We start from the raw sequence: 21,244 nt of genomic DNA, 5'->3' as shown, positions 1-21,244 counted from the left end.
TAAGCAATAACAACGTTTGTTAGCTTGAGCTTTTTAATAGCCACTAAACAGAGCATTCTTAAGTTTACCAGTGGAATCTTCTTGTAGTCCCACGTCGAAGGCCAGCTTGTCTGTGAGCGACCGAGATGTGGTCAAACAGCTCAGGTACTGGAGAGAGAGTCTGGATTCAGAACTTATACATTGAGTGGGAAATACAGCAATACCCTCCTCCAAATAAAACATGAAAAAAATCTAACTTACCATGCCCGAGTGTTTGTGCCTGAGAAGGATGGCGTGACCGTACAACAAGGTGCGATGGCCGCCACCTTGCGAGGACTGGGGAGATACAGGCAAGAAACAAACATTTATAAAAATGGATAACTGTGGATAACTTCCACGACTACTTTCTAGAAGTGATTCCCAACCACTGTGCCATGGGAAATTATGCAATTCCCCTTTTTTCATTTCATTTTTATTACAATTATTGTTTATTTTGTCAAATAATGTACCTTTGTTCATCTATCGATGTCAGCAATGTATCGTTTCAGGCAGAACAATAGGATTCTGTTCCGCTCGATGGCAAAAGGTACAAGTAACCTGTGTATACACCTGTTGCCATTGCAAGCTTTGTGTTTAACTAAACAGACCCAGATGTCACACAGAGTAAGTCAATTTGTGAGTAAACTGAGACAAGATCATCATAAATTCCGTTTATTTATTTTTGTGACATTTGTGTTTGGTGGTGTGCTGTAATATTTCTTATGTAGAATAAGTGCCTTGGCTCAATAAAGGTTGGGAAACACTGCTTCATAGGGCAAGGTAACAAAATGGACACCATACGTATCACTATAAGACAGTAGAACAATGTGATTTCCCCCATCCCATAAGCAAAGACAGTTCATCAGCTATACATGAAATATAATTCAGTAGAAATGTATTACGATTGGGAGCACTTTGGACTAGTAGTTAATACTGTAAATCTGTTTTACAGTCCCATGTAGGTATTCTCCAGGAACTCTGGCTTCCTCACATAGTCCGAAAACATGTGGATTAGGGTCACCAAAGACTAAACTGTCCAGAGTGAATGTGAGTGTAAATGCTCTATGTACCCTGCAATCGACTTGCAACCAGTCGAGGGGGTACCCCGTCTCTCACTCAAGTCAGCTGGGATAGGCTGCAGCACACCTGTGACCCTAATGAGGATAGGTCTTAAAGAAAATGGTTGGATGGATGGATGGCTCCATAATGTTCAAATTATGGAAACAGGTTTTTATGAAACAGTGTCGATCTTTTATATGTTTACAAAGCTTTTATCCATTCATCCATCCATTTTCCATACCGCTTCTCCTCACTAGGTTCGCGGGCGTGCTGGAGCCTATCCCAGCTATCTTCGGGTGAGAGGCGGGGTACACCCTGAACTGGTCGCCAGCCAATCGCAGGACACATATAAACAAACAACCATTCGCACTCACATTCACACCTATGGGCAATTTATAGTCTTCAACTAACCTACCATGCATGTTTTCGGGATGTGGGAGGAAACTGGAGTACCCGGAGAAAACCCACGCAGGCACGGAACATGAACACTCTACACAGGCGAGATCGGATTTGAACCCAGGTCCTCAGAACTTTGAGGCAGATGTGCTACCCAGTTGGCCACCTTGCCGCCAGATAGATACATATCGTCAATAAAAATACAATACAATACATTTTTTTAATTAATTAATTAATTAATAATGAATGATAAAGATTAAACAAATGATAAAACTTAAAAGCTTTCTCAACATGCCACAAAGATGCATTGTTGAAGATTTAAATAAAGGGGAAAAAACAATTCAGTCCCACCAACAGGGTGACGACAATGGACTTTTAGGAGGGTTAAGTATTGCTAATCCACACAGATCACACAGGGGGGCAGGTATGTGAAGTACTTAGCTACGGTCACCATTAGCACTAACTTGGGGCAGGACAGGTGCTTGTCTTTCTCAGTGTATGTGTTTGGAGCGGGGGGGGGGGGGGGGTACTCAACCTCCAGCTCGCCTTGTCATCTCCATCTGGGATGACCGACATGGAGCTAATGGTGCAAATAGAGATCTTACATAAACTTCCATACTGCCTCCATTTGGTTTGTTGTTATGTTTCTACTTTTAATGTGTACGAAGGGTAACACACATTAGCTGGATGTGTTTCTCCAGTGACAATCACAGTGCAAAAAAAAAACAAAAAAAAGGAATTTGAACCCCGGTCCTCAGAACTGTGAGGTAGACGCTCTAACCAGTCGTCCACCGTGCCGACGCCCATAATAATAATTATTCTTATTATATTTATTATTTTATTTTATTATTATTATTTTTAATGATCCCACTGGCCGGCACAGCTATGCGGGGACAAATGAACAATAGGGGATGAGGGGCGTTTTCCACTTCACACTATTTGTGATTTCCTCCCAAGCTGACTTTACATCATTCACCCGTGGAGGTCTGCTTGTGGTTCCGTATAAACGTACTTTGTACACTTTGACCTCCCATACTCGAGCAAATCAGTTTCTTCTTAAAAAATGTGGTTGTCTGCACACGGCCATGTCGAGGCTGTCAGTGCGCGACTAGTGTGCCGCACTTAAAGGGAATGAGAGGAGCCACTTTGAGTGGACTTATTGAAGTCGGTTGTGCTCACTCCCACAAAGGCGCAGACCTCCCTCTTTTAAGTTCCCCGGGCCTGCGCTCATCTGTGAAATTCCCAAAACCATCAGATTTACGCTGGTCATGAAAATACAGTTGGGTCCATTGAATTAATTTGCTTCGCATTGATGTGTAGATCTAAAACACAAGAGATGACACATGACACTCATCCGTCAGTCCCGCTGGCAACAGACACAAATGGAGAGTTTTTCATGTGCAAGGACGGGAACATGAAGACGTCACAGGAAATGTCAACGGAAAGCCAGATAGAGAGATGTTCACAGACATGACCATTTGTCCAAATCGACTCCCTAAAGGGGAGGGTGTCCAGATATCGTTTAGAAACCATTGTGAAATAAATACAGTATAATAAGTCTGTATGGTACCTACATTTCATCAACTTCCAAGCTAAACTGAATGTTAAAGTGTAGAAATACCGTATTCCATCAAATAGTGGCCTTCCCAGTTCATTGCTAGGTCGTTCACTTAGGACACTTTTCCCATTAGGTAGCAAGTGTAATTATGTCACTTCATAGATGCTATTCTTCACACATGTACATTAAAGAGTCAACCAATTAGCCCATTTGAACTACGTTGCTAACTAAAACAGCAGCTTGTGTCGAGGGATCCAACATGTGATAACTCCACAACTTTATGGGCATCTACTCAGCCAATTTATTAGTCCCACCAAATCTTACTGCGTTTCTTTCCCTGCATGTTTTCATAATATTATGGCCCTTTTTGGGGGGTTTAAACTCAACTTTCCCTTGAAATAAATAATACCTCTAACATTGTTATATATTACAGTAAAGCCCCGCTATTCACAAATATAAAATAACACAAGTAAATAAAATCCTCCAAACATATTTATTATTGACTATATTAATAGTTAAAACCGGAAATATAACACAAATTTTGATCCCAAAACAGTTTAATATTTCATTCATCTTTCAACATTACCCTTCAAAATACAATACAATACAGATCAAATGATTTGATTTAAAAACATACACATGCAAAGAAGATTCTCCATAACTTCCATAAACAACCCGAGCTAAACTTCCCAACATATAAAGATCCTAAAACAGTTGAGATGTATCACTTCATCATATTTTCTTGACACCAACTACTACTGGCCAGGGCTTTGGTGCTATCTTGTGGCATCTTAGAGCATCCATCCATCCATCCATTTTCTGAGCCGCTTCTCCTCACTAGGGTTGCGGGAGTGCTGGAGCCTATCCCAGCTGTCATGGGGCAGGAGGCGGGGTACACCCTGAACTGGTTGCCAGCCAATCGCAGGGCACATAGGAACAAACAACCATTCGCACTCACAGTCATGCCTACGGGCAATTTAGAGTCTCCAATTAATGCATGTTTTTGGGATGTGGGAGGAAACCGGAGTGCCCGGAGAAAACCCACACAGGCACAGGGAGAACATGCAAACTCCACACAGGCGGGGACGGGGATTGAACCCTGCACCTCAGAACTGTGAGGCTGACGCTCTAACCAGTCGGCCACCGTGCCGCCATCTTAGAGCATATAAACCGCAAATAACTTCCACAGAAATAACACAAATAGGGGAATTTGTGGATGGGCAGGTGTTCTGTAATACAAAAATGCATTCAAATGAAGAACTCTTTTCACAATGCAGTTGGTTATCTTGGTATTCACTGCAGGGGAGGGCAAAAGACGACAGTGCCCTGCTGCAAGCTTGCCCATATTTGGAAGGGCTTGCGTAGAAGCCTTACTTGAAAGAAACAAGGAGGCTTTTTCATTGGTTGGTCGATTGTTGTTAGAACTCTAAAATCACTCCGCCGGCCCCTCTCCTATTGGATGCGGTTTCTGATGTCCCTGCAATGCCACACTTTGTATTAAGCATTTTTAATTTGAGGGCACATTGCATCGTGCCAAACGCCCATTTTGTGCTTTACTTCGTGATCCGTCCTAATGCCCTCTCAGCACATATACAATAAATGGGTTCGTCGGTGCAGTGTGAGTTGCTAAGTGCAGTTTCAAAAAGGACAATGTCATACATCTAGCCCCATCTGCACTTGAGTAAATGAACCCTCTGAACCACTATTTCGAAATATGGTATATATAGATAGATAGATAGATAGATAGATAGATAGATAGATAGAGAGCGAGAGAGAGCGAGAGAGAGAGAGAGAGAGAGAGAGAGAGAGAGAGAGAGAGAGAGGGAAAACCCTTTGCACCATTGTTGCAACCTTGGTTTCGCCATGTCCTTTTCAGACTCCTACCTCGGTCATCTCCACTGTGTTGGCCAGCATCTCCTGCAGAGCACGCACCGACAACGACTGCTCCAGAATAAAATTGCATATTGCCAAGTCTGGAGGCACATTCTGCGAAAAAAAATACGAAAAGAGTAAGAAAAACAATGCAACACTGGGTTGGAGACGAAGCAGAGGCGGGGACACGAGTCATATGACTTGACTCAAGTCAGACAGCACTGTAAGTCACCAATCTTTGGGACTTGGGACTTGCTTGGCTAAAAGTTACAAAGGACTCGATATGACTTTGACTTGAACTACATATCTTGAAAGGTTTTCACTGTTTTTAGTTGAAAAGCTGCCTCTTTTCAAGATAGTGTGCCATTTGTTTTGTTTTTTATGAAAGAAAAGTTGTTTTGGGTAGTGCGCGCAAAATACTGGTGGGTTGTCAGACTTACTCAATGACTAGCACATACTCTATGTGACTAACTACCACCTCCAGAAAGAAGCAAGAAATCACTGAAGTGGATTCTTCAAGATGATTAGCTAGTTACCTGGGCATTGGACGTGGTCTCAAGAAAGCAGAGGCGGTTCCCGAACCCCTCGCAGGATAGACACAGTTTAATCTGCTGCTCCTTCAGGATGGAGGCAGTGCACTGCAGAACCACCTGGTCATCCTGCACATGTGAAGGCACACAAACACTTATAGTATTTACTTTACACATAGATGTTCCACTGTATTAGGGTTTTGGTTAATTTGGGGGGATTTGTGTCTGGAGATGAGTTAGCTGTATAAATATTGGACACATTTAATATTTAAGATTGTTAGCACTGACCCATTTCAGACCCTACTATTGGGACAATTTCCCTCTTTAAATGAGGGTTTAGCACTTTACGTATTCTGAGAGTTTTCAGCTTGAAATTTTTGAGAGCGCATTACAAGTGCAAAATGAAATTTGAAGTAATGGAGATGGAGAGGCAAACTAAACAAGTTGCACATGAGTGCGTCTATCGTTCCAATAATTTTAGGGAAGACAGCAACCGGATAAAAGTGTTATCATAAGCCTAAACGCATAATCACCCCATTGTTCCCTTACTGTAACAACATCAATAAAAAAATACCAAGGTGCTTGCTAAAAACAGTTTTTTTCTTTATGTTGGTGTACATTTTACGGTTATACGGTAGGTCATCATGGTATTCCCCAAAGGTTGGATTGAGGCAACTAAACTCTTCTTGTTTTTTGAATTTGTTGTGCTTTTCCTTGTTGTCTGAAAACGTGCAAAAATGACGAATGACAACATGACTTACGTTTTACATTACGTGTGATTTAACTCGTCCCGGGTGCATGGAAATCATATGTACAGTATCGGCCCATCCTGTGTAACATTGTGTATAAAACTCAGGAAACCGGAAAAACAGCTTTGGAAGAAGTGAGCAGCAATTGCCAGAGTGCGCTGTCCCAGACGCAGAACCCAGTTTTGCTCACTTGAAAAGTGGGTGGCTTCAAACAAAAGTTGCTCTGACCTGAGTTGTTTAACACATCTAGATGGTAAATACCATGAAATAAAAGCTGGAATTATGAACTTTTGTCTCATATTCATTTTTTGATCTGAAACCCAAATGTCTTCAGTATACAATAAAAACAAAGGAATCGACCTTGATGTTGCCGTTCCAATACTTTTGGAGGGAACTGTATGTTGCGGGATGAGTTTGCTCTCTCATCCACGGAGTAGAACGTGTCTCACTGCATTCTAATATTTTATTTTGTTTTTTTGTGATGTGTGGGTGAAGGAACGAAGCAAAGTGTACATGTCCCAAGTGGAGCGCTAATTTGACTGGTGCAAAAGACAGCAATAAACACTCCCTCCCCTGTCAAACCCCCTACATGACACTCACATTCTCAGCTGTTGGCTGTACTCAACCATTACACAAGCAAGAAGATCCGCCACTTAGCCTGACTCACGCTCCTCTCGCTCACTTCTGCTCAGATTTGTCAAATTTGTTACTCTCCACTGTGCTCTCATCATGACGATATTTCAGACTTGAAATGTTCCACCCATGATTTTGCATGACAGAGTTTGGGGTACAGGGGCACCTGCTGCTTCAAAGCGACGTCGAGGATGTTTGCATTTATATGTCGCACAGCGGGAAAATGGAAAGTGACTCAGATGGGTGACCTCATAAAATCTGGTCAACTCATGTACTCACAGCCAATGTGTGTCTCCTCTCAACCATACAAGCATCTATCTCTCCTCAAACCCAAAATGTCTGTTCTCCTCTAGCCTGCAGCTGCAAGGTCTTCTGTTGCACCCTATAAAGTGGAGCAATGTGCCCACACACACCAGCAACACCACTGCAAGTCTAATGTAACCACAGTGGCACCTCAACTTACGAGTGTCGCGACTTTTTCGAGATACGAGTGTTGCTCTGACATTTTTTTCGTCTTGAGTTGCAAGCAAAAATTCAGTTAGACGCGCGGGATAGTAGCAGTGACCTTCAAAACAAGCAGCAGTTTGGCAGATAGTGAACATGGCTTCAAAAAAAGAGACCCAGTGTATTTGCTTCAAGGTATTTATTGTGATGCCCAGTTGAGGTTTAATGTAAAATTCAACATAAAACAAAGAGAATTACACATTGTGTATTTAACCAAACCGCATAACTTTGCCTTACAAAAGTCTGCTAGCTTAGTGCTAACACAGAATGAAAAACGCAATAGACGGCCTAATGAAACTAGCATTGATGTTGCATTAGTTATAACCTTTTAAGCGATGGCTATTTGAACAGAAACGGTACAGCCACACGTAGAAAAACAAGGCACTTGTGCAAAATGCAAATGACTACTATTACTGCCGCTTACTGAGCTATTGTGACTGTCTTCTTCATGTATTTATTATGTATGTATTATACTGCCCCCAGTGGGCAAGGAACACAGTCCAGGAGGAGCAGCACAAACCCCATTAAAACAACATCCACAAATTGTTTCATTCTTTACATTCTATTTAATGATGTTATTTACTATATGTTACAAACATTTTTGTTGGTGTTTTTTGTGGGGCTGGAACAGATTAATGACATTTACATTCAATTCAATGGGGAAAGATGATTTGAGATACAGGGGTTTTGCATTATGAGCATGGTCACGGAATTAAATGAAACTTGTAAGTCAATGCACCACTATATACTCTGTTTGAACTTGGAAATGTGAGTCATACTACACCACTTTTTAGCACTCTTCCATTGGGGTCATACTACACCACTTTTTAGCACTCTTCCATTGGGGTATGTCAAGCACTGTGGAAGGCTACACAATCTGGCCAGCATTGGCACATGCAGTGGTAGGAAACCACAAAGTACAAAAGAGTTGAATAAGTACTTACACTTTTACCAGAACATTTATTTACAAGTATATGTACTGTGCTTCTACTTAGGGACAGAGTGTGAATACTTTTGCCACCTCTGAGCACATGAGACATGACCACACACAACTCACCGTGTTTTACCGAAACAAATGTGTTGTGAGCACATGTGATCTGCACCCGCGCAGCTTTGACCTTCCAGCAGTCACACTGAGTGAATGTGGTCCACGTTGACCACGTAGAAAGTTGACACGGAGGCCACACAAACTCTGGAGCTTAACTCACCGCTTTATTAATAGAGGACGCCTTCTGCATTTCAAGGTTGACACTTTGCGGCGGGCAAAATACAACCCTTGATTATTTGACAATCTCACCACATTTGATGGAGCAGAGAAGTTTCTAAGTGAAGGTCAGGATGTCCGGGTTGTCACCCGGCTGACCCATTGGACCTGTGCCCGCAACACATCCTAGAGAGAACACATCAACATGACAGAGGTGGGGGCTCGAGTCCTTCCTCAATGTGCTGCCTCAACAACGCCGTACGCCATTTGACTAACATGCATGTGATACGGGTTCCATTCACTAAATTCCATAGATATGCTATAGGCTTTAAGGGGGCTTGTGCCGCTATTTCCGACCGCTGTCACTAATTAGTACGGACATCAAAATAATTTCTAAGAATGAAAAAAATTTGCTGTCGATCAGACATTATGACCAAACCAGTTTTATTAAAGGTCGGATCTCCACCAACAATGTCAGGCGACTGATAAAGCTAATAAAGCAACCTTTCAAGCAAAAGGTTTTTCCTCATGTTTTTGAGACTGTAGGGTGAAAGCTGTAGCACGATAATAGTGTGGACTGAATGGGTGGCAACAATGGAGAAATGCCATTTTTTTAGAGTAATTGCTCGCAGCAAAATATTCAAGAAGAAATAACTATGAATTAGTTCATTTTTGGAACAGTTAACTTGATTCAAAATTTTGAATTATGTCCGACGAACCGAACGAGTTCATTTTTTTTTTTCATCACCTGAGGAGGTTAAACTTCTTACAACATACAAGGCCTTCACAAAAAAACTGAAAATGTGGTTAGTTAACACCTATAGCTGCCAACGCTAAAAGACAAGTATGTTATGATGTTTTTTTTTTTGTTTTTTTTTGTTATGATCAAATGATTTGTGGTTTTATTCTCTCTTTATAGTAAGTCTTTATGTATCCTGTTTTATATTATATTGTCTTGTAGATGTATTTTACTGCTTTTTTACATCATGGCCAGGGGACTACAGATGAAAACTAGCCTTCTGGCTAATTCTGGCTTTTTTAACCATGTGTATTTCATGTGTTTTATGAAATTGCATTGTCCCCTTTCAAATAAACTGATTAACAATTTTAAAATTTGTAAACTGAATTTTGAACACGTTTGTATAGAAAATGAACTTTTACAGCACTGCATTTGGATTCAAGGATTATGCATTGGATACACTCAGGGGTAAAGACAACTCAAAGATAAGAGATGCAGCATCTATGACATCTAACGTTATCTGTCACTATAAAAACCCACAAAGACATGTGAACTGCGTGAACTTCACAATGTAGCTCACCAACAGCTGGTCATTACCTGAGCTTCATGTAGGTTATTTGTTAGTTGAGAAGACAATAAAGTAACAGACAATACAGAGACTGGTTTTGCAACGTAACTCAGCAAGATTTTATGACTTGAAGGTTAAGACTTGAAACTTACTCATGATCTGCATGCATATATGGAATTTACTCCCACCTCTGGAGGATGGATTCAAGCATGTGGACTACGTGGAGACAATATGATTGACTGGTAGTTATCTAAAGCCATATAAAGCCCTTTAATGGAGTAACAAGCCAGTACCGTGCACAATACGTTGCGCCAAATATTCAATACACACTGTGGGCTTCTCACTCTTAACATAAACACCAACGTCAAGCTCAAGTAAGATACCCCAGCTCCTTTCACAGTGCTTGTAAAAGCTGGAATTTTACAGGTTTTTCCACATGTCGCTGTTCTGGATATATAACAGTGGCAGAGAATGAAGGGGACAAAGTCTACCAGGCACTTATCCATCTTCAGTGGTAGTATAAGATCTTGTGCACCGCTAGTGTGTAAGGGTATTCCAAAATACTCTGACAGGGGTGTGAAACTTAGCACCAGACACTCACTTCTCCCGACCTGTTGTGTTGAAAGCAATTGTTGCTGTCTGACAATTTTTATGTGTCGCACCGGACTCTAGCACTGACAGCATCTAATTAGCTGATTGTGTGATTTTAGGCTAGTAACAGAGATTCTAGATTAAGCTTTTCTCACCATCTTAACCAGAAGCTGGTAGTAATGGGCTACATTTATTTATGTAACTTTTTGGAAACATTTTACTTGTCTGAGTAGCATATTACAACATGTGAATGTGAGCGCGAATGGTTGTTTGTTTCTATGTGCCCTGCGATTGGCTGTACCCCGCCTCTCGGCCGAAGATAGCTGGGATAGGCTCCAGCACGCCCGCGACCCTAGTGAGGATAAGCGGTACGGAAGATGATGATATTTATATCATTATTGCTTGGGCGATCTATTCTGCATCAGGTGCTGTCTGTCAAAAGACCATGTTTCACCAATCCAAACCACTGGTGACGTTTGACTCCATTTCACCAATCAAACGCAGTCAGGCAGTCACATGACCGCACCCAATGTCTCTGTGGCGTTTTCAAAGTGGAAAAAATATACGTTACGCATGACAGAAACAACCGCGTATGACTCACAGTCACAAGAGGCAGAACACATCGCATTAATCTATGATTACCTTCCAGACTGCTAAAAAGAACAGCTATAACATGCGCTGAGGTGCCTTGTTCCTGCTTTTATTATGTATGAAATTTTTGCCTGGTGAGTCTATTGTGCTGTTTCACAAATGTAAGTAAACAAAGAAAGTTAATTTCAGACAAATTCTTGTGAATGAATTTGCCTTCATGTATAAAGATGAAATTTAGTATTGTTTTCGTTAAAGTGACAATATATGCCGCAAATACGCATGTGCACATTCATATTTCGTATTTTTGTCTATGTGACCTTCATGCACCAATTAAAAAAATAAAACATTTGAAGTTCCTCACAGGTTACTTAGTTCTTGAGCAGTTTTTTGACTGAATACTTTATCTTACTCAAGCAATTATTTAGGGTGGCACGGTGAATGACTGGTTAGCACATCTCGCTCACAGTTCTGAGGACCGGGGTTCAAATCCCACCCCCGCCTGTGTGAAGTTTGCATGTTCTCCCGTGCCTGTGTGGGTTTTCTCCGGGTACTCCAGTGTCCTCCCACATCCCAAAAAAATGTGTGGTAGGTTGACTGGAGACTCTAAATTGCCCGGTGTGAATGTGAGTGCGAATGGTTGTTTGTTTGTATGTGCCCTGCGATTGGCTGGCAACCAGTTCAGGGTGTACCCCGCCTTTGGCCCGAAGATAGCTGGGATAGGCTCCAGCACACCCGTGACCCTAGTGAGGATAAGCGGTACAACAAATGGATGAATGGAAGTCATTATTTGAGAGCTCCTTTTTACTTTTACTTATGTCATATTATTATTATAAGTAACGGTAAATCTTACCTGAGTCCAATTTTAGGCTATTCTACCAGCCTCTGATCTTTACAGGGAGTTACACACAAAAACTGGATATTACGTTTGATACCATTCACACATCATTTGTGGAACAAGGGTTCTGTCAAACTAAAATGTGTTATAAAAAAAACACCTTATATCATTATATACCCTCATTAATGGTTGAGTGAATGTAAACAGGATGATAGTTTGTTGTGCGGTCTAGTAAGTGAAACAGCAAAACCACAGTGACCATTGACATTATTTGTGCCCTTCTGTAATGCCCTAAGTTGCCACAAGTAGGAGCCAAAGTGTCTGGATGTAAAGCTCCGATGCATTTTTCCGAATTCAAATTGCTCATCAATCGAATTTGTTTAAAGCAAGTATGTTTAAGTGATACATCTTGATCTGTCTGTGTTGGCTAGAGGCTAAGTTTAGCCTGGATTGTTAGCGGAGGTTACGGAGAGTCTTCATTGCGTGTGCATGTTTTTACTCGACTGGGCGGCTATAAAAAAAATTAAGCTAACAAACAACGGCTGTCCCGTTATTGCGTGACAATTGCTTTTTTTACGTGTTGCAAAGGTAACACATAAACGGACACTTCAGGTGCATTTATTCTAGATCAAATCAATTGTAAGGCATTTATTTTTAAGGGTAATGTAAGATGAGTTTGAAATTAAATTGAACTGTTTTCACATCGTAATTTGTGGTATATGTATGGTTTAAACTATTAATATAGCCAATTTTACAAAAATTGGGGGGTCATCAAATATGCTTTCTATAGAGGGGGATTACTGTATTATGTAGTGGTGTACAACTACAGTGCATCATACTGAGATGTGAATAAAAGATGTGCTGTATTTGTGTTGCCTTCTGCAGAAAGCAAAGGAAAATCCAAAATGGAACTCAAACGTAGAAATGAGTCATGTAGCAGCATAATGCATTCTGCTCTCTATCTCTCTTTGCTCCATCAGATCCTCCCCTGTGCTACAGGCCTTGGCCGTTCACTCCATTCTGACTATTTTTGGTGGTTGCACCTGTCGCGATCACATTGCATCCTGCTGACCAGCAGATACTTGGGTGCTCGGTTCAGGGGAGACAGGAGCAACCGAGCTCTTGAGAACCAGTAAACTCAAATGTATGAGAATTGACGATAAGGTCATTAAATCAATACTTCGTACTAATGATGGAAATTCATATAGCTGTAAGGCTCAGTAATACCCAAGTCAAATATGACTTACAGTCAGGGAAAACATTGCGATAAAATACAGAAAAATACTGAAATTGGAAAAAATGGAAAAATATTCCAAAATAATACAAACTATTGCAAAACAAAATACAAGATACTACGTTGAAAATACCAACATATCGGACACAATATCAGATGAAGAATACACCACTGTTCAAAATATAAGCAATTATTAGACAGAAAGTAAGAAGTTAGAAAGAAATATTGAAAATATTGGAAAATAAGAATTCAAAATACAAAATCTTAGATGAAAAAATATATATATTGGACAAACAACTTGGTGAGAAAAACTATTTTTAAACAAAACTAAAATATTGCAGAATAAATACAAATGTTGAAAAAGCATTTAGACAAAAAGAATTATGAGAAAAATAATACGAGTTATGATACAAAACTGCAAAATATTATATGAAAAATACACAAATATTGGACAAAAAATACTCGTATTTAAAGAATGTGCAAATATATTATGAAAACAAAACAAAAATTAAAAACAAAATTAGAGTAGACATATAACTAAAAAGAGAAAATATTGGAAAAATACAAGATGCAAGATACAATACATGAGATGAAGTACAACAGACCAAATATTGGATGCAATATATACAAAAAAAATACTCGGAAATACAAAATATGATTTACTTTTTTTTCCTTTTTTTCTTAAAGAAAAAAGGAAAAATATTACTTGAAAATTTGAAAAAACGCTGAACTGAACAGTGAACTGAATCTGATTTCTTCACTGTCTGAATTGTGTCGTATTCGTTTACTTGCTCTTGTGGTACAAATAGAATAGGAGAAGCCCCAAAACAACTTCTCGGAGCAGAGAGTGTCACAATGCCATAGTTGCCTCCTAATAGCCAGAGATGAATTATTCCGACTCCTCTGACATTTCCTTTTTAAGGGTTCCTGCTGCTCTTACAGGACATTCTGGAAAATTCCATCAAAGAGGGAAGTAAACAATAGCTGATGACAGATTGCATTCACTGTATTTATTAGCTTTAGCTTTATTGACTTTTTTCACATTGGTGTCAGACAAGAGAAGACCACCTGTTTATTGTGTAAACAACAGGTGCTGTGTGTGTGCGTACGGGTGTCTCTGGACGTGTTCATCTGCCAGGCTCAACACTTCTAAAGCCCCAGCTTTGCTTGCGAAATCCTCTGGATTGCGCCACCATCAACATCTCAGTCAAATGATTTATTTTTTTTAATCTGGTCACGCAAAGACTCAACGCTACAGTTTGCGAATGTCTGACTGATGAAGACTAAATAAGTTTAGAAGACTAACCACTTTTGATGGTGGGGATTAACATGTATTTATTGGGGGATCTATGTGTGTGTGTGAGATTGGCGCTCAAAATGCACACGAAATGACACACTGCAAAAGCCTTTGGATAATAATGCAAGATATGAGACAAAAATTCTAAATACTAGATTTTTAAAAAAGTATTGTTTTAAAGGACAAGTCTTAATCCAGACTACAACTGTCCAAGAAAAAAAGTCTGAATCTTTAAAAGAAGAGAAATATTTAGTCGGTATGTCACGACAATAAAGTCACAGTTTTTCAAGATAAAGATAAAGATAAAGTCATAATCCATCCATCCATCCATCCATCCATTTTCTACCGCTTATCCGAGGTCGGGTCACAGGGGCAGTAGCTTTAGCAGGGACGCCCAGACTTCCCTCTCCCCAGCCACTTCATCCAGCTCTTCCGGGGGGATCCCAATGCGTTCCCAGGCCAGGCGTAGTCCCGGCGGAACGTTCCCGGAACACCTCACGAGGGAGGCGTCCGGGAGGCATCCGAATCAGATGCCCCAGCCACCTCATCTGGCTCTCTCAATGCGGAGGAGCAGCGGCTCTACTCTGAGATCCTCCCGGATGACCGAGCTTCTCACCCTCTCTCTAAGGGAGAGCCCGGACACCCTGTGGAGGAAACTCATTTCGGCTGCTTGTATCCGAGATTTTGTTCTTTCGGTCACAACTCACAGCAACAACAGGGTAGGATCGTAGATAGACCGGTAAATTGAGAGCTTCGTCTTTCAGCTTAGCTCCTTCTTCACCACAACGGAACGATACAAAGTCTGCATCACTGCAAACGCTGCACCGAGTCGCCTGTCGATCTCCCGTTCCATTCTTCCCTCACTCGCGAACAAGACTCCAAGATACTTGAACTCCTCCACTTGGGGCAGGATCTCATCCCCGACCTGGAGAGGGCACGCCACCCTCTTCCGACTGAGCACCATGGTCTCAGATTTGGAGGTGCTGATTCTCATCCCAGCCGCTTCACACTCGGCTGCGAACCGCTCCAGTGAGAGTTGGAGATCACGGCTTAATGAAGCCAACAGAACCACATCATCTGCAAAAAGCAGAGATGCAATACTGAGTGCACCAAACCGAAGCCCCTCAACGCCTCGGCTGCGCCTAGAAATTCCGTCCATAAAAGTTATGAACAGAATCAGTGACAAAGGACAGCCTTGGCAGAGTCCAACCCTCACCGGAAACGAGTCCGACTTACTATGCGGACCAAACTCTGACTGCGGTCGTACAGGGACCGAACAGCCCGTATCAAGGGGTTCGGTACCCCATACTCCCGAAGCACCCCCCACAGGACTCCCCGAGGGACACGGTCAAACGCCTTCTCCAAGTCCACAAAACACATCTAGACTGGTTGGGCGAACTCCCATGTACCCTCGAGCTCCCTGCTTACCCCTCATGAGACGACAGATGGTGGACCAGAATTTCCTCTAAGCCGTCCGGAAGTCATAATATTATGATATTGAAGTCAAATTTTAACAAGTTCATTTAAAAAATACAACTTTATTTTTGTAATGGTACGCCTTTTATTCTTTAACAAAGTTGGACTATATTCTTGAAAACATGCACCCTTTTGATATTGCAAAAATAGGATTTTATTCTTGTAGCAATACACCTTTTGTTCTTAAAAAAGAAAAAAAAAAAAAGGTGACTATTCGTGTAAGTATGTCAGATTTATGTGACGAATTGGCCTAATTGACCTAAAGCTAATGTGGGGAGTAGTAATTGGTTTCTTACACTGTACTTGTTTGATTTATTTATTTTATTTTGAAGGTACTATGCACTTTCTCAAATGATACGTTATAACTGATTGCATCCATCCATCCATCCATCCATTTTCTGTACCGCTCATCCTCACTAGGGTCGCGGGCGTGCTGAGCCTATCCCAGCTATCTACGGGCGAGAGGCGAGGTACCCTGAACTGGTCGCCAGCCAATCGCAGGGCACATGTAAACAAACAACCATTTTGCGCCCACATTTACACCTAAGGGCAATTTAGAGTCTTCGATCGACCGACGATGCATTATTTTTGGCCCCACGCAGGCACAGGGAGAACATGCAAACTCCACACAGCCGGGGGCCAGGATTTGAATCCCGGTCCTTAGAACTGTGAGGCAGATGTGCTAACCAGTTTTCCCAACATCCCGCCTCCTCCCTTTTCCCTCAGGAAAAAAAAGCAAGTATGTGTAATTACCTCAGTCCAGCTATTGTTCACACATACATTAAACTGAGCCCATTTGAACTCTGTTGATAACCAAAATAGCAGCAACTACCAGTGCACATAAACAGCCTCTCAGAGAAATCTGTTTGTATGATCTATAAGTATGGAGTCTTACCACATGTAAATAAGTTCCTGCACATTATTCGTGATGATCTTATGTTATGACATAATCACGGTAGGGATTATGACATATATCCCAGTACAGCTTCACATGGGAGCGCTCCACGATGTTGTGTGAGTCTATGTTGATGTTGCAGGGAGCAACTCAACTCATTAGTTACGCCAAGTCTGCCTCGCTTCCTGCAGTTACATTTCTTCATAATAGTCTTTTTTTATTTCATTGTGTACTTGACTTTCACTAAACTGTGAGGCTGATGTGCTAACCAGTTGGCCACTGTGCCGTCCAATTAAAACAAAAAACAAAACAAAAAAGGATTACTGTATAATTCTATCCATCTATTTTTTTATAAAGCATACAGTACATACCACTCATTAAGGTCGCAACTGTGTTAGAGCTGATTTTGGGCAAAAGGTGAGGTACACACTGAACTGGTCCCCAGCCTAAATCAGGGCACATACTGACAAACAACCATTCACACACACATTCACACCTAAGGACAATTTAGAGACTTTAATTAACTTAACATACATGTTTTGTGAATGTGCCAGAAAGCTAAAGTACCTGGAGAAAACCCACGCAAGCACATTTAGAACATGCAACCTCCACACAGGAAGACGAAGAGAAGGAAGGACCACGGATTCGAAACCCTGACCTCAGAACTTTCAGGCTGATGTGCTAACCACTAGGTCACCATGCCGATCATATACTTCTAGCGTTGTACAACATCATTCCAAAAGCGCATCCCCACCATCTGCACTTGAGTTAATAAACGCCTATGCATGGCAAATATTTGCAAAGTTTGCATACAGTATGTAATGATACGCAAACTTTTCCCAGGAGATACTTGCGAGGTCAATTTAAAAATGGTGTTTACACACACCACCAACCACACATACGGAGCGACACACACACACACACATACAGATACGTCCCAAGGTATGCTACGAAGTAGGCCACTGGCTGCTCCTGCTTCTCCCTTCAGGGTGCACACTTTTAGTGACACACTATAAAAAGAAGCTTCTATTATAGACTGAAACTCAAATACAACCTGAAAGTGTCTTTCTCGGCCATGTGAGGCAATACAGCGCAATACACTGTCAAACAGTGACGCGGTTTTTACATTCAATAGTAAACAGATGACTCTGTTGTATGAAAACAATTTGGATTTATTTAACGCAGACCATTGGCAAAATCTCGCAAGACTTGGGTTCGGTGAGCATCCTAATGATTAACAATGTTTTTCGTTTTTCTTTGTTTTTGTGTTTTTTTGTGATTCCAACACAGGGAGTTACCTGTGAAATCAGAGGCTATAATCATTCTTTAAAGCATGCCAGACATTGGCCGATGCAGTCGAATCCGATTGGAACGGACCATCGCATAAAAATAAGAGTTGCCAACAGCACCCCTGTACATTCTGAAATTCATTTTCAGCGTGAGTGAAAGCTTGTGTGTATTTTGATTGGCTGAAAACTGAGTTGCGACAGTGTGTGCTGGCGATTCAAATTTTGAATCACGGCAAAAACAGTGGCCAATTGATCAGCCACTCATGAAGACAGTGGACTCATGAAGACTCATGAACGCACACTGCGCGACAATTCAGTTGGGTTCGGCCTAGTCGCTCGGCGTGCGGCAGCCTTAAGCTAAACACCCCTTTTTGACCCACCCAACGCTCCGGACAACCAACCATGCTGCCACGCTACTCTGTGATTCAGGAGCAAAACGTGAATTCGACTTTGATCTCTTATATACGTAAAGGATCCACATGGCCGGTTATTGGGTACACACTGTCCAGGTTGTTTAGTACATTAGTACAGAGCTGGAGGGCTCGAGTTAAATGACTTGCCTCGAGTCAGACTTAAGTCGCATTTGAAGGACTTGCAACTTGCTTGGCTAAAACTTATGAAAGTAACATTCTAATATGACTTAGGCAACTACGCTATTAGACTAACGAAATGCGACGTACACCTGAGACTTATTTTATTATTTGTGACTTGAAATCAAAAAGATTGCTAACGCTAAAGTTTAGCATAACAACTATGCAGTCACCCACTTTGTTCTTTACTGTCCCTTATTTGAGATGAAACGAGAAGATATGATGAGATATTAATCTTTCAGCCATCATGAATACATGTTCCTTGATACACATTATTGAAGCTATTTCAATGATACTTTTTGACTAATTAGATCCTAATTGTCAACAAGGTGTAATGTCAATAAATGGCTGCATTCACAGAGTAAAAATGCCATGAACGCCCTCATTAATGTCAATTTTGGTTGTTCCATTCATTTTATTAGAACTGGTTTACTAAATGAATGTCTCCAAATAATTATTAGAATGAATTATGGCATATGTTTGTTTTCCAGGGATGACAGTTCATTTTTGGTTATTTAAAAGAGTCAGTCTATTGAGGTCAGGACAAACATCTGACCAACAAAATCTCCCCTGGCATCCTCCCCTAATCAACACAAACATTGGTTGGAGCCTTTCATCCAGGCGACACTAGGTGCTTTTTAGAAGAGCGTCTAGTCAGGGACCTGGCCCCTGAACTCTTAATCCCCATGGTGTCATTGAAGTGCACCACTATTGAATAATTCATGAAGGCTGCACTATACTTTCATCTTGAATCGCAAGGAGCACATCAGAACATCACCAAAGGCCTTTGGAGGACTGACCAGTGACTTGAACGAGCTACTTGAATAAACTACTTTAATAGCATATTTCGGTGTGTTGTTGTAATGTGAAACAACTCCGAAATGGACTATATTAGATCTCATTAGGGGCAGCATGGTAAACGAGTGGTAAGCACGTCAGTCTCACAGTTCTCAGGATCAGAGTTCGAATCTCAACTCTGGCTTTCCGGAGTAAAGTTTGCAGGTTCTCCCTGTGCTTGAGTGGGTTTTCTTCCTCACACACATGCAACAGCATGGTTGGTCTTTGAGGACTCTACTATAAGGTTCACACCTATGTCCATAGGTGTCCATAGGTGTGAACGTGAGTGTAAATGTGAATGGTTGTTTATCTACTGTAGATGTGCCTCTGTGCAAATGTTTAAATATCAATTTAAGACTTAATTCTACACTCTCGCATTCGGTTAAACCACACCTAGTATGGAAGTAGTCTCCTCCCCTGCCTCACCCATCTAGATTTTGGCCTGTTTTATTTCCGATTCTCTCCTCTCTCTTCTCTCATCTCATGGCAATGAAGAAAAGTGTGATAACCATAGAATAGGAAATGGAAAAGAGCTTTACTGTGACTTAGGAAATGAAATGTTTTCTCAGCACAAAATAAGCAATACAAGTATCGTAATTGAATTCCAATTGCATTTACACATTAATTTTACTAAGCAAACGCTACCGCTGAAAGCATGGTAAACAACACCTTTATTGTCCGCTAATCTCCATTACAGTGGATATAAAAATTCTTCACACCCTTGTTCAAATGCCACATGTTTCCATGCATCCATCCATTTTCTGTACCACTTATCCTCACTAGGGTCACGGGCGTGCTGGAGCCTATCCCAGATATCTTCGGGCAAGAGGCGGGGTACACCCTGGACAGGTTACCAGCCAATCGCAGGGCACATGTAAACAAACAACCATTCGTGTTTTGCAAAAACACATTGAAATCCCCCCAACGCATATGGGAAAATATGTTATGGTCGTAAACCAAGGTTGAACTTTTTGACCATAATTTCAAAAGGCATGTCCAGATTAATTCACTACACATTATTATCAATGGGGAGAAAATGGCAAGTCAACCAGCATCCACTTAAAAGGTTCAACTGTACTTGAGCAACATCTGAAAACCTCACAGAAACAGTACACCCCTCAATCTGTCCCTCTTCTGAGTTTCTGGAGCGCACCGACGAGTTCAGCACTTTGTAGTCTTTTTGTTCGGGGGGGTCTTCCTCCCACTGAGTGCAAAGTGGTTGTGTCCACTATGTCAGCTGTCACCTACAGACACTCGCTAGCCACTGGCTGCTTTGCCTCCTCGAGCCATGTTCGCTCCCTCTCTCGGGTTCTGCTTTCCTCAGATAAAAATAGATAGCCATGCTAACAGATGCACCAGCCTGTCTGTCTGTCTGTCTACACATGTGTGTATAGCAGTGATGATTTTTTTTTTTTGTCCAATAAGATTTCAGCCTCTATGTGCTGCCATGTCAATGTAATCCACCCAAGGCATTCAGAATAAGTCGTGCTGGCCCATTAACTTAAACTATATTAGCAATTGGACTGTTTCTTTATTCAATCAGATTTCAAATTCACCCTCACAGGACCAGCGAGCTAGCCAATTTCAAGTAGCAAAACATATCTTGTAGCAATCTGCACAAATTAATACATTGAATAATCAGCATCTCTGGTGACTATAATGGATTTTATTTATTTAATTCTGGGTTTTTTCATGCTATTAGATAAATATTGATTCTGCCCAGATGTTGTATGTGGCATAGTTGTATGCTGTTATATTGTGTTTTTGTATCGTATAGAT

General features: G+C 41.2%; 1 protein-coding gene across 1 annotated transcript in view; it reads right to left on the bottom strand.

Moving 5' to 3' along the window:
* Positions 1 to 21,244, bottom strand: part of ryr1b (ryanodine receptor 1b (skeletal)) — a 146,419-nt gene that overhangs the window by 122,509 nt on the left and 2,666 nt on the right. The window contains exons 3-6 of the mRNA XM_061682639.1: positions 5,440 to 5,562; positions 4,916 to 5,017; positions 241 to 315; positions 69 to 147 (exon numbers count right to left, since the gene is read on the bottom strand). Coding sequence (XP_061538623.1) covers positions 69 to 147; positions 241 to 315; positions 4,916 to 5,017; positions 5,440 to 5,562 — 379 coding nt within the window. The remainder of the gene's footprint in view (positions 1 to 68; positions 148 to 240; positions 316 to 4,915; positions 5,018 to 5,439; positions 5,563 to 21,244) is intronic.

The sequence above is a fragment of the Phycodurus eques genome, chromosome 7, assembly GCF_024500275.1.
Source record: "Phycodurus eques isolate BA_2022a chromosome 7, UOR_Pequ_1.1, whole genome shotgun sequence".
Taxonomy (NCBI): domain Eukaryota; kingdom Metazoa; phylum Chordata; class Actinopteri; order Syngnathiformes; family Syngnathidae; genus Phycodurus; species Phycodurus eques.
This window is presented reverse-complemented; position numbering and strand designations above follow the sequence as displayed.